Source organism: Mesoplodon mirus (genome assembly GCF_964341445.2).
Source record: "Mesoplodon mirus genome assembly, chromosome: 6".
Lineage (NCBI taxonomy): Eukaryota > Metazoa > Chordata > Mammalia > Artiodactyla > Ziphiidae > Mesoplodon > Mesoplodon mirus.
In genome coordinates, this window is record NC_138982.1 from 17790312 (window position 1) to 17803453 (window position 13142).

The 13142-nt window shown below is 36.3% G+C and overlaps 1 protein-coding gene across 19 annotated transcripts in view; it reads left to right on the top strand.

Moving 5' to 3' along the window:
* The window catches only part of MBNL1 (muscleblind like splicing regulator 1), a 179548-nt gene that overhangs the window by 134219 nt on the left and 32187 nt on the right, over positions 1-13142 (top strand). For 11 of the 19 annotated variants that reach the window (XM_082624989.1, XM_082624994.1, XM_082624986.1 and 8 more), the window contains 2 exons: positions 4498-4668; positions 5717-5827. In XM_082624989.1, the coding sequence (XP_082481115.1) occupies positions 4498-4668; positions 5717-5827 (282 nt within the window). The remainder of the gene's footprint in view (positions 1-4497; positions 4669-5716; positions 5828-13142) is intronic. The other 8 variants (XM_082624993.1, XM_082624984.1, XM_082624995.1 and 5 more) reach the window with 1 other exon arrangement.

Consider the following 13142-nt stretch of genomic DNA (forward strand, 5'->3'; position numbering starts at 1 on the left):
GAAATAGTTTCTTATGTCTCTACATTGCCATCTCTAGTTTCATTCAGTTTTTATCTTTATTCTTCACTATATACATCACATACATATCATTTTTAGATATGTATTATATATGCTTGTACTATGTGTGAAATCACTTTAAAGTATACTTAATTACACTATAATGTTTAAAAATTAATCAGGCATTTATTTTGAGGCTCAACTAATCTAAATGTACATCTTCCCTTGTTAGAATCACACACTTTGTACCAATTTCAAAGGCTAATGAAAAAATCCTTCAATTCACAATTTAACAGTTTGTAACCTTAGAAATTGAGGATTTGATGACTTAATCTCTCATTAGCCTCAAATGGTCTACAAGGGGACATTTTTTACTTTTTCTGGACAGGTTACTTATATTTAAAGATGTAGAAAAATTATTAGAGAAAAATGGACTTATTCTGGATCAATATTTTATTGAACTTCCTCCGTTTCCTTAAAATATACAGTATATGCATTACAATGATGTCTTCGGAATCTGTGTTGTGTTAACTTACAAAAGGCCTCCTTGAATGGAGTCTAAGATATTTATGGTATAGGCGGTATAGTGTGGCCTGCTAGTCAGCTGGCCAGCTCACTGAAAATAAGATTTCGGTGCCATCAACAGAAGTAAACCGCAGAAGCATAACATTGTGAGAAATGTATTAGAATGGCATTTTCCCTTAGTGTATGTCGCAGATAGAAAATGATGATTAAGGGGAAAGCTTATGTTATTGATGGTTGACATGTACTGTCACTGAGTTTTGCTACTTGTATTATTTTTAGTATCTTTAACAGATAGGGTGCTAGGTTAAGCAACTGCTGCTTGTTATTAGCTTGAGAACTTAAGGAAAGAGAGAGAAATTATTAATATTTATTGCCAGCCTGTTATACCAGGAGCCATGTATGAGGCTGGCCCACTATCTTGCTCAATTCTCATACATCACCAGTGAGGTCAATGGCATTGTTACTGTTTACAGGAAAGCTATGGCCACTCTGAGAAGTTAACTAACTTCCATAAGGTCACAGGGCAAGTAATTAACAAAGCTGTTGTTTGAACCAAGCTATGTTTGGTCAGATGTACAATTATATGGCAATAGGGGAGCTGCATGTAGCAATCTGAATAAAACTGTAGAAAACTTTCATGTAGAAAACTGAATAAAAACTTCTTCATGTTTTTGCATTAATCCTAGCAACCCAGTTTATTGTATCTTGGGGTGAAATCTCTGATGATGTAGAGTAGTCGCTCCTATACAAAAATCTGCATATGTGAGTACAAGATACTGATTGAATTTCTGTTTTTAGATTTTTAGAATGTATTGTCACTGTATAGATTTTAAAATACCAAGTACATTGAATCCCTTCACAAACCTTCCTCCCTAGTGAAACTTGCAGGCCTCATGTTACTTTTTCTCTTTTTATTGTGGCAGGCTTTATTTATTGTGTGTTCAAATTTCTGGCCTCTGAATAAAAGCAGCATTAGGTTAGTACAACTCAGTACAAAATTTGGTATGAGATCTAGTTTTTATTCTGTTATCTTCATTGTCTCCAGATGGATTTACAGTCAAATTCATCTTTAAGCATTTAGTAAGAAGTGTTCATTCATTCATTCTGCAAATGCTTATTGAGGTACAATGCTGGGAACTCAGAGATGGATGAATGTGGAGAGGTACCAATGTCATATTTACCTGAACTCTCTAGAAGGGTTGCTACTGGTGGTTTTCCTCAGAGCTTAGGCAATTCTCTGGAAGAGGATGTTTATTCTAACTTGCTTTTGACCTTTTTATTTGTCAAACCACAATTATTCAGCAGCATAGTAAGCATTAAACACGTTTTGACCTTCCTAAGAAGCTAATTTTATCTAATATCAATTGCGGAGGCTACTCAGTTATTTTTTCCATACATGTCAATGAAAAATTCACGTGTCTTTGCAGAATTGTGTTTTGTAGTGTTTTCTGCTATATCAGAATAACCTGGAATACCATTAAAATGTAGATCCCTGGGCCCCAGACCTATTGCCACAAACTCTGTGGAAGAGGCTTGGTAGTCTGTATACTTTGCCACAAAATGTCCTCAGTTGATTCTTAGGAACATAGCTTTTTGAAAGTGAGGCTGCAATCCAGTCAAATCAAGCTAAACAAGGAAAGGTGGCCTATGTAGGAAGTGTAGTAGAATGGCATTTTTCCTGAGTAGATGTAGTAAAGGCAAAACGAAAACCAAAGGTCCGAGTTTCTGTTAAAAGTGTTGAGATGCGGGGATACAGAATATATGTTGGTTTGCACGTGGCTTCTCTCCTTCATTATTTCAATCCAGGCTGTGTTCCTAGGTAGGAAGCCCTGGTGGTTTGTGTTCAAGGGAGGCACTAGAATGAAGTGCCAGGAAGACCAGTGTTAGTGTTGACAAAGCAGGGTTCAGGGCCCAGGGCTGTCTCTGTGCTATTTATGTAACTCTAGAAACTGATCTGAGTCAATTGACAGTAACTGAATCCTCAGAGTGGATATAACCCTGCTTATCTGCACTTAAATAAATCCAATCTTAGTAAGAAATGTGATGTGGAGATACTGAGAAGCAGAATTTCTCTTAGAACCAAGTTGTTCTTTGTACTGAAAAAGCAGGTTTTCTTTAAAAGACCCCAACTGGATATCCCTGACATCAGACCATGTGTCATCCATGAGTTATTTATGTTGGCCAGTCATTCCCTGTGGTTTATCTTGTGACTCGAAGTGTTGTTTTTATGAAAGTTGTTTTGCATCCAGATGCTTTTACGCTAATACACTCACGATCTCAACAGATATCAAGCATGATGATTTCAGATGGAATAGGTCATAGATATGTAAATGTTACTTTACTTGTGAATGTATCAATAGCCATAACTAATAAATATTATAAAAATTACCTTCATGCCAATATTTTGGTTTTCTCTTATTGTGTATACAATTTAAAATGCTCTGGGAGTGGTTGGTAATAGCAGCTTCTGACCTTCCCCTGCTCCTTGGAGGGGGCCATGCAGTACCGAGGGTGTGACATAGACATTATCTTCTTTAATCTTAAAAATAAATTTCTTTTTTTGTAGGTTATATAGCAATTTTGAAATGAATGAAAACCCCGAGGCTTAAAGAAGTTAGTTTTTTATGCAATTCATGCAGCTGATGAGTGAGAGAGCTAGGCCTCTACCCCAGGTCCTGAGACCTGTAAGGTCCTTGCTATTGGCCACTGTTCTCTCCTGCCTCCTGACCTAAAATATTATTAGTGAAGCTTTATTACATAAAGCTTGTTCAAGTAACAGGCAGTATCCTATGATATAAACTTATGAACTTATTCCTAAAAAGCTTCATCAAAATGAGCCAGAAATAAATCATTCAAATTAGAATTGTGACAGATTTTCTCACAAATATAAACATCAGTTTTCTGAGTCAATTTACAGTACTAGGTCAAATTATGGTAAATAGATTTTTCTTAGAAAAATCAAAGAAAGCTCAAGAAGGTGGTTGATGGCTTCAATTAAATCTTTCTTTTACCCTCACAAACAGTTCTAATTAGATTTATTAGTGAAAGAAGTTGTCAAGGTGGTAATTCATGAGATAAGTTACTATCAATATGACTTGACAATACTATATTGAAATAATATGAGTCAATCCCTGACAATATTGCATAATACAGACTTTAATATATATATTTTGATGAGAAGAATCATCCCAAAAGAAAGGTATATTCACATTTCTTGTTTTATAGTAACTTATTTTTTTCCTCCATTTTATACTCTAAGTTTTTTGGAGGGTAAATATGTCTGTTTCTATTGTTTTATAATTCTTGGGTGATGTAGACTAGATTTACCACTGAAAGGTTAAAGGCTACATTTTTCACCAATATTTCACTATACTTACTAATCTCTATACACAGTGAGGAATGTGTAGGAATTTTCTTCTTTTCATCTGTACATTTCTTAATATATTGGCTTATAACGCTTAGTGTAATTTTAATGTTACTTCTTGTGAGATACGTGTAAAGGTGTTTTACTGAAGATAACAGTGTGCCTTGAGTCCTCTAATTTCATTTCCTTATGACTCAGTACAAGTAAAAATAGATGGTAAAACTTCATCATTCTTTTGGGTTCATTAAAGTTAACCAGACGATGTTATGGAAGGAGTCTAATATTTTATTTGATAATTCTGTGTTTTAATATTCCCCTGGCAGTTTGTAGATTTTTAAACTTGCATCTAGAAATATTAGTGCTAATATTAAAATACAGGAGCTTCTTTAAGCTTGAAACTGTTTTCACATGTCTTAATGTCTCATTTTGATAATACACTTGAGTGAATTCATTATTTACTCAAAATGTATAATAAAGTGATTTGGACTTTTTTTCATTGTGTGAAAGACCCACGGTAGATTCAAGTGACGGGTTTGCATCATTATGATTTTCTTAAGATTTGTGGATTTTATTATTTTTTTAAGGTGATCTTTTCTGCTTTTGTTTCTTAGGGTCGTTGCTCCAGGGAGAACTGCAAATATCTTCACCCACCCCCCCACTTAAAAACGCAATTGGAGATAAATGGGCGCAATAACTTGATTCAGCAGAAGAACATGGCCATGTTGGCCCAGCAAATGCAACTAGCCAACGCCATGATGCCCGGTGCCCCATTACAACCCGTGGTAAGTGTGTTCTCAGTTCTCGTTCCTGAATTTTGTCATTCTGAGTGCTCACTTTCAGTGTTAAAGTGGTGATTGCACTAGATCAAGTGAACATAGGTAACAGTATATTACCTAGCATTTTCTAGCCAAACTAGCAGTCAAACCCTGGAAACAATTTTCACACCGTAAAGTTACTCATTTTCTGGCTAAATCATGTGGAAATTTACATTACAGCATGTTTGTCCCTGAAAACTCCCTTCAAATTAAATCCTGTGACTTGCAGATGTTAAATGGTCTTTTTTAAAATGGTCGTTAAACTCATCAGTATAGTCAAGGTGCATTTTCAGGCTACCTTTAACAGTAATAGTCATTTAAAAAATTGGTGTATATTATCTTTAATTTTGGGAAAATGTTTCCCTTTCCTCCCTCCTTAAAGAGAATCTGTACAGTTCTCTTTCTTGAAAAGGAGCCTTTGTTATTGTTTTAAACTTAAATTGAAACTAGTTTGTAGTTACAAATGCTAGGAAAATTCTGACAGTGGTGAATCTATATCATGGACCTCGAAGTCTCATCAAAGGAGAACTAATCAGGAGAGGCAGAAACTCCATGAGCTTTTAAGAAAAGAGCAAACTTTTATAAACTGTAGGTGGTCATATGGATTTAATGTTTACTGAGCAGTGTATGTACGTAACCTTTGATTCTGAGCATATTTATTTATTTGTTTGTTTATTTATTTGGATTTGGGAGGAGGGTGTATGTGACAAATGACTTCAATAACCTTTACTCACATTTATCCACAAAAATGTGAGAGATAAATATCATAACTAATTTTAGGTTACAAAAGATGTTCTGATGTTAATTGTGATATAGTAATTCTGTGTTTAAATGCATGTTGAAATTTGCAATGATCGGAATATTCCTGTCACTGACTTATATGCAATATTATGGGGTCATGGAAACATGAAGACCCACATTTTTCTGATATGCTAACTGTAGCATGTATGCTAACTAATTTTTTTCCTGATACATTTTAACTCCTGAACTCAATGTAATTATTATTCTCTCTTAGAACTTAATGAACCAATCATTCCAAAAAAGAGGGGGGGATTGCATTTCGAGGTGGGAGGGATCTCCAAATCCAATCGGCAGTGATACCAATTATCAATACTATACAGTTGAGGTGAGAGAATATTATAATTCTGTCTGTTTTAACTTGATATATTTTTTCCATTATTGGGGACTCATTTAAAAATATGATATCTTAAATTTATTTCTGTGACACCTGTTAATTTCACATGTCTGTGTTGGGATTTCCATTTGGTTTAAAAACAAGTTTAATCATTGTCTCTAGCATAAAATATAGGACAAGAGTTCTCTTTTACACTCGACTCTCACATATGGTTTCAAAGATCTGATAAATCCTTGGGGTGGCTACTACTATAGTCGATATATAATATCTCTCCTTGATGTGAGATACTTTGTTCCACTTCAACATTTAAAGCGTGCTGACCGGCAGGCTCTACCCTCTCGGTGACTGGGAGCACCTCTGAGATCAGCAAGTGTGGTTCCCACGTGGCAGAGAACAGGTCATGACAGTGAGTTCCTCACTGTGAAGTCTTGGCCCATCTCCTGAGTTAGTCCTTGAGTTTTACTCTCAAGGCCATTTCGGGGTCATCGTATGTGTAATCCTGGGACAAACTCTAAACACCATTTATGCTCATGTGTTTGAAATGCTAGTAACAAATATGTGTTGTTTAAAAAAAAAAATCAACAAATCACAGATTTCTGAAACCATCAGAAAAATTACCTCATTTTCTGGTGTTTTTGTTGGAAAATTCTCTGCTTAGACAGAGCATTTATTTTTATTAGTTGTGAGCCCATTCAGGCTTTATGTTAATTTTCCCTGATATGACTAGATTTGAATGTGGAATTACCCTTCTGCTAAAGGCATCCTGAGATCATAGTCTAAAAATAGACTCCATTCAGAGTGACGTTTTTGTAATGAGTATAGAAGTCATTTTAATTATTCAATTTTAAAGCATTTAGGGTTTTAATGACTGTAGAGAAGGCTTTAATCCAGGAAATTTGCCTTCAAAACCCCACCTGAGACTTCTCGATCCTTTTTGTAGTCAGCCCTGTTTTGATGAGGGTAATGATATGCAGTTTCAGAAATAAACGAGACGATCATAACCAGCTGCTTACTGGAACTTTAGAGCTGGGCCTACAGAATTATAACAGCTGGAAGCAGCCAGGTGACTAATATGGAAAAGGGTTGCCACTCAAAAGAGGATGGCCACTAGAATAGATGGTGGTGTTTGAAGACGTGGTATAAACTTGGATCCAACCCAGGCAGTAAGTGATAGCAAAGGAGATAATACTGTGAGCAGATTCATAACATCAGCAGTATCAGGAATATCTGAGCAGTGACTGGGCTTTTAGTCAAGTAAGTAAACCATCTTAGTTCTCTAGGGCCAGCCAGTTTGGCCCCCAGACCATAACCGGAGGAAACATGAAGAGGGGAAGAGGCTAGCAAGGTCTAATCAAATTCAGAAGCATCTAGCATTATGCCTGGCATGTAGCAGAGATTTAAAAAATTGCTTGATAAGTGAAAGAAAGAATGAGGGAAAGAGTTTCCCAAACATGAGAAGAACAGGCAGAGGTTCATGGGAGTTTACCTGTGCCAGAGTCCAAGGGAATTATAACTGGAACCAGAGCACAAGCCCAATTATATAGAGACTGCAGCATAGAATGGGGAGTACAGGTGGATACCTATTAGTAGACTGTTAGCAGAGGCAGCCAGGGACTTGATGAGGGTACTGCTGGGACCAGGAAATAGCTATCATGCCGCCCAGTTTGGGTTCTCATTTTCTCATAAATTTTGAGAAACCGGGTCTATAAATTTAAGATCTCCAGAACATGACACTGGGCTGGTCTGGGAAATGCAGGGATTTATAGGTGAGTTTCTTGTTTTCATGGACTTGATTATGTTGTAATGAAATGTACCAAGCCAAGAATCTGAAAAAGAACATAACATTTGGGGGGTAATTACAGTACTCTGAGGGCATTGAAGGCACTCAGCACATTTTATATCATAAATCCTCACAACCATACTATAAAAGTAGGGAATATTATCCAGCTTTAGAGATGAAGACTCAGAGGTTCAGAGATTAACTAGTTTGCCCAAGTTACATAGCTAGTGAGTTAGCAGGGCCAGGATTTTCACCCAGGCCGTTCAGGTTCTGGCGTCCATGCTGTAGAAACACTAAATGGAGATTGCCACCAACCAACCCTGGATCTTTGGTGGATTCATTTAAAAACCCTGACCGTCTTCAACATATAGTGAAAACTTTAAGATATATTATTTGAAAGGTCCTACCAATGTTATAATTATTCCAATTTCATAAGATAAGAAAATAAGTAGTTGAAAATAAATAATTGAATTTATATGTCTACTTCCTAAAATTTAGCATAGTAAATTATCAAGTAATTGGTGCTAGTTCTATTATCATTTCTAAACCACTAATAAAAATGCAAAAGAGCAGTTTTTCCTTTATTGTATGATCTTTAAAGATAAATAGAGGACGTATAGTATTTAATTATCCAAATTAAAAAAATAAAATTTCTGGATTTTTTTTCTAGGTAGTACTTTAAAAAATACAATTATTTTGCCATGCACTATCTGATGCAAAGGTAATCTAACAAGAAATTACTAAATAACCAATGATAGACTGCACCTAGGGGCTCACAACTTGGAGGCATCTGGTGTATTTCTTTGGTCCATCCCAGAAAAGATGTTTTTCAGAAATCCTGTTGATTCCAGGTTCTTGGCGTTGCCCTTGAAGAGGTCTGCATAAGCAGTGTTTTAAAGAGTGTATCTGAGCTCTGGAGGTCCCCTAGCAGTGCCCTCCCATGCCTTTCCCTGTGTGCCCAAAGGTTGGCCTTGGCCATCTATAATTTCCCATGGCAGCTGCCCTGAAGGTACACACACTAGCCACTTTGAGGTACAAAACTCATGTCGAATTCCCTATGCATTTCATGAACTTGAAGTAGGCTAGGGATAGAGAAATTCAAAGTTACTGGATTTAGCTGAAGTCTTAGGAGCTCCTTTGCTGCTCCTGTCACCTTGCCTTTGCTGTCACTTCATATCCAAGCAGTTTTTTGGCATTGGTTCCTGAAAGCTTTGAAGTCATCATTTGTCACACTTCCAGGAACACCTAGAATTCTTAAATTGTTTTTTAGTGCTTTACATTCCAGTTTATCCAACTAGTGGTTGAGATAAGGCTGCTTTGTCCCCAAGTGTTTCTGGTAAAAATGTTTCCAGGTCAGTCACCCTGAATCTTATTTCATCCATCCTCCCCATCTTACTACTGCCCATTTCTGTCAAGGAGCCTCTACTTCCTCAAGCAGCATGAGAATGGGCCCTGAATCTTAGGCACCAGGCCATATTTGTTGATACCTTTCTTCTTGGAGGGCTAGAAGTAAGTCTTCTTTATTTAAATGTTTATTACTTCATTAAAAGTTGCTTGAAGTATAATGTGAAATTAAGAATAAAGTAAGTGGTCATTTGATTTGCCCAGTCAGCAAGTCAGTCTAGAAGCAGAGTTTAAAACAGTATTTCTCATTTTATTCCAGTCACATGCTACCTTCTTAGAAGAAAAGACACTGTAATGTAAATTTGTTGATAATTCCCCTTAGCTTTTGGCTCTATGTTTATATTCAAAATAATTGTTTACAGAGACTGTTTATAGCACTTTTACAGGGCTGTGCTTACCCAGAAACATGGTTTTATATACCTTGATTTTGTGCTGTAAATTTTTTTTAAAAGCTTAATTTTTCCCTGTTTACACGTTTGACCTTCACAAACACACACATACACCACCCCCCGCCACACACACACACAGAGGTAAAATCTAGAAAAGTCTGACTTAAAATTTGTGTTCTGTAAATCCCAGCACATACTGAGTATATATTATTTGTTTTATATACTCCCTCTATTTTATTAAAAATGGCAAACATTATATGCAAAACAAACCCTGTTTCACACAGTGTTTTAAAATAAATTAGAATCCCTATGATATTTGCAAGATTACAGCATGGTAACAGTATGTTAATGAAACTTAGTTCAATATAAAAAAAGTGACAATCAAAAATAAAATAAATTAAATTTTAAATAAGCATACTAAAGAAATTAATGATTAAAATTTGAGATTCAGAGGAAATAACACTAAATCTTTTTTAATGTTCAAATATGTATACTAGAAAATATTTAATATATTTGCTTGTTAGTTTCTGTGACAGAGAAAAACAGCAAATCCATAAATATATTTGTTAAGCAAATGTTTGTAGAGGACCTGTATAGATGCCAAGTGCAGGATATGCAAAATGGACAAAGCACAGTGCATGAGACTGTACTCTGAGAGCCCAAGTAGAGGGGATGGTTAAGTAAACACACCTGGCGATCAATACTGAATTCCAGTGATGAAGAATTACGTAGGAACAGAGGGTAGGAAAAGCCCCTTCCTAGTTGGAGGTGTGCGTGGATCAGGGCAAACTTCGAGAAAGAGTCCTGATTCTTGAAGCCTAATTAGGAATTAAACAGTTGGGCTGGACAGGAGCAACCTTCACCGTGGAGGGAAAACCAAGTTCAAAAGCAGGGAGCCACAGGAAGCACATATACTTAGAGACCTCACATAGAACCTGAAAACTGGACCTATTTCTGTATTTAAATAGTAGAAGACCACATAGTATATGGAATCGGATTTCCCCAGGAGCTTTAAAAAATACTGCTGCCTAGAGATTCTGATGAGTAGAGAGTGCCAGGGAGTTCTGGGCTTCAAGTCGTCCAGGTGCTTCTGTTGGACAGCCAGCATTGAGAACCACTGGTTTTAGAATCACCTGGAATTAAACACACCGATGTCTAAATCCTAGGTCTTCCATGCACTCGTTTGTGACCATGGGCACATAATCTCTGTGAGCCCTTTCCCTTATCTGCAAGATGAAATTAATAATATCCACCCGACAAGGCTGTAATTTATTCACACTTCCATTCATTCATTCACTCACTCAAACACTTACTCAGTGTATATTTATTGAGGGCCTACTGTGTGCCAGGCATCGTTCTTGGTTCTGGGAATTTAGTAGTGAACTAAACATGTATCCCCTCCTCCTTGTAACAAAAGCAATGGAGTTTTTGCTTTCGTTTGCTCCAAGGAGTTTATACTCTACTATTATGAGGATTAAATATAATAACATAGGTAAAGCACTTAGCACAATGCCTGGCACACAATAAATAGAATTATTGTAATAATCATGTTGGCACACGTTTAACGAGGGTTATAATGTGAAACTGAATAACATTTTCATTCATAATAAGGCCTGATTACCTTAATGGAATCAAATGTCTCATTTAAAACAACCAAGTGGCTAGCCCATAAATGCACCAGCATTAGTAAGATTGCAATTTGTTTTTCTCTGCTTAGGATGTTCACTGGCAAAAAGGCAATCATAAGCCAACCTTCCTTACGCCTTCTGGGAACAAAGATATCTGTAAATCATTATTAGAAGGATATAGTCAGTATCAAATACACCAATTACATAGTTATATGTTATCCTGTGGTTACTTCGGAGAAAATAGGATGCTGCTTGATAATACCATTGTATTAATATCCGTCTTTGCGATTCTGCTGAATCCTCTTTAGGATGGCTTTTGGAATAGAGAATTGGCAGTGCTACAGTTCAAGTGCTTCACTAATCTGATTAGAGCACTCTGCTGGGGCCAGCAAGACCTACCTCCAGCAAGGTGCTCTTTGAAAAAGGAATATAACAAATTTACAGAAATTCAAAAGAAATGAAGGAATGCTGCACTTCAGTGGGTTTTTTTGGCAGCTACTGGAATCCAGTTTCAAAGTATAGAGCTATTATTATCGATTTTCTGCCTGTTTAACAAATAACTCTTTACCTGGAGAGGGAGCAGTTTGAGATAATGTTTGTTGAATAGTTGATGCTTTAGAATTTTAGAAGCTGCTACAGATTTTACTTGGGGACAGTGCCCTAAAGTTCTTCAGATTTGAATTTGTTCTGCTGAATTGTCAGAAAATTAATTCATGTGACGACTCTGTAGAAACAATCTAGTGGAAAAATTATTTCCAGTTAATAAGATGACTATTTTTATCTCATAAAAGTATTCTTTTATCTGTAATATGCAACTGCTACACTATGTGCATTGCAGATTATAAATTTATTTTATTCATTGATATTTAACAAAGCTGAATTTTACTGGCCACTGCTCTTATTTTCTTAAAATAAGAATGCTTTTCTTCCCTCCATCAGTTTGTCAGTTTGACCTCTGCTTCTAAATAATTATAGTAGATTGTGCAAAGTGACATAAACATCTCAATAACTTTCTGAAGTATACGTTTAAAATGCCCTCTCTGGAAATACATATTAATTCATAGCAAGAATTAACATTGACCAGCTCTGTTCTCCATATTCTAAACTAGTCTTTTAGTCTTCTGTGCTAAATTTCTTATAATTCTTAAATATCTAAGAGAAAAATTAGAGTGTTTTTCTGGCTGGAATTTCACATATTGTGTCCGACAGTATGTAACAGTGTAAGTTTAACCTGAATATTTCTGAATAGAGATCCAAGTTCAACATGTATTTACTATACAGGTCAACTCTTGTGTTGCTGCTGCCTTGGCAGCCAGTAGTCAGTGAAGCAGTATCAGATCAGCTGCTGTTTGAATAAGTAACTGTTGATAGATGGAGATTGCTCTGGGCCCCAGTTTCTGACAGGTTATTGACTGTTAATATCTGGAACCCCCAATAGTTTCCTATTGTCCGTGGGTAGCTGCCTTGGGCAGGGATGGAACTGGGGACTGGAGGTATTACTTTAGGCGACTTCATCAAGAGCCATCAACCTGGCAGGGCAACTAAACATGGCATTCAAACCAACACATTAGGAACAATAATTATTTTAATTTGAAAATATCGATGGAATCCATGGTATATTGTTTATTCACCCAAGTGAATCAAATTATGTATTAAATACTCTATATTACATGGTCTTCTTAGTAAGACTGGACATGCTAGCTGCAAATCTTTTGTCCTAAAACAATTTGTGAAGTCACGAGAAGGCTGTATCCTTTAGGATAGGAATTTTCAACCCCAGCACTATTGACATTTGGGGCTGGATAAGTCTTTGTTATGAGGGACTGTTCTGTGTTATAGGACACTTAGCAGCCTCTACCCATTAGGTGCAGCTGGCACCCTCCCAGCTGTGACAACCAAAAATGTCCCCTGATATTGCAAAATGTCCCCTGCGAGACAAAATCACCCATAATTGAGAACCACTGCCCTAAGAAAAAAAGAATACTTGAAATCTGTTTTACTCTTCTAAATACAGGATGAGTCAGGGCCAAATTAGATAAAGGATATATTTTATTTTTTTTAAGATATTTCTTATGAGCTGTAAGAATTACTTTTGTAACATATAC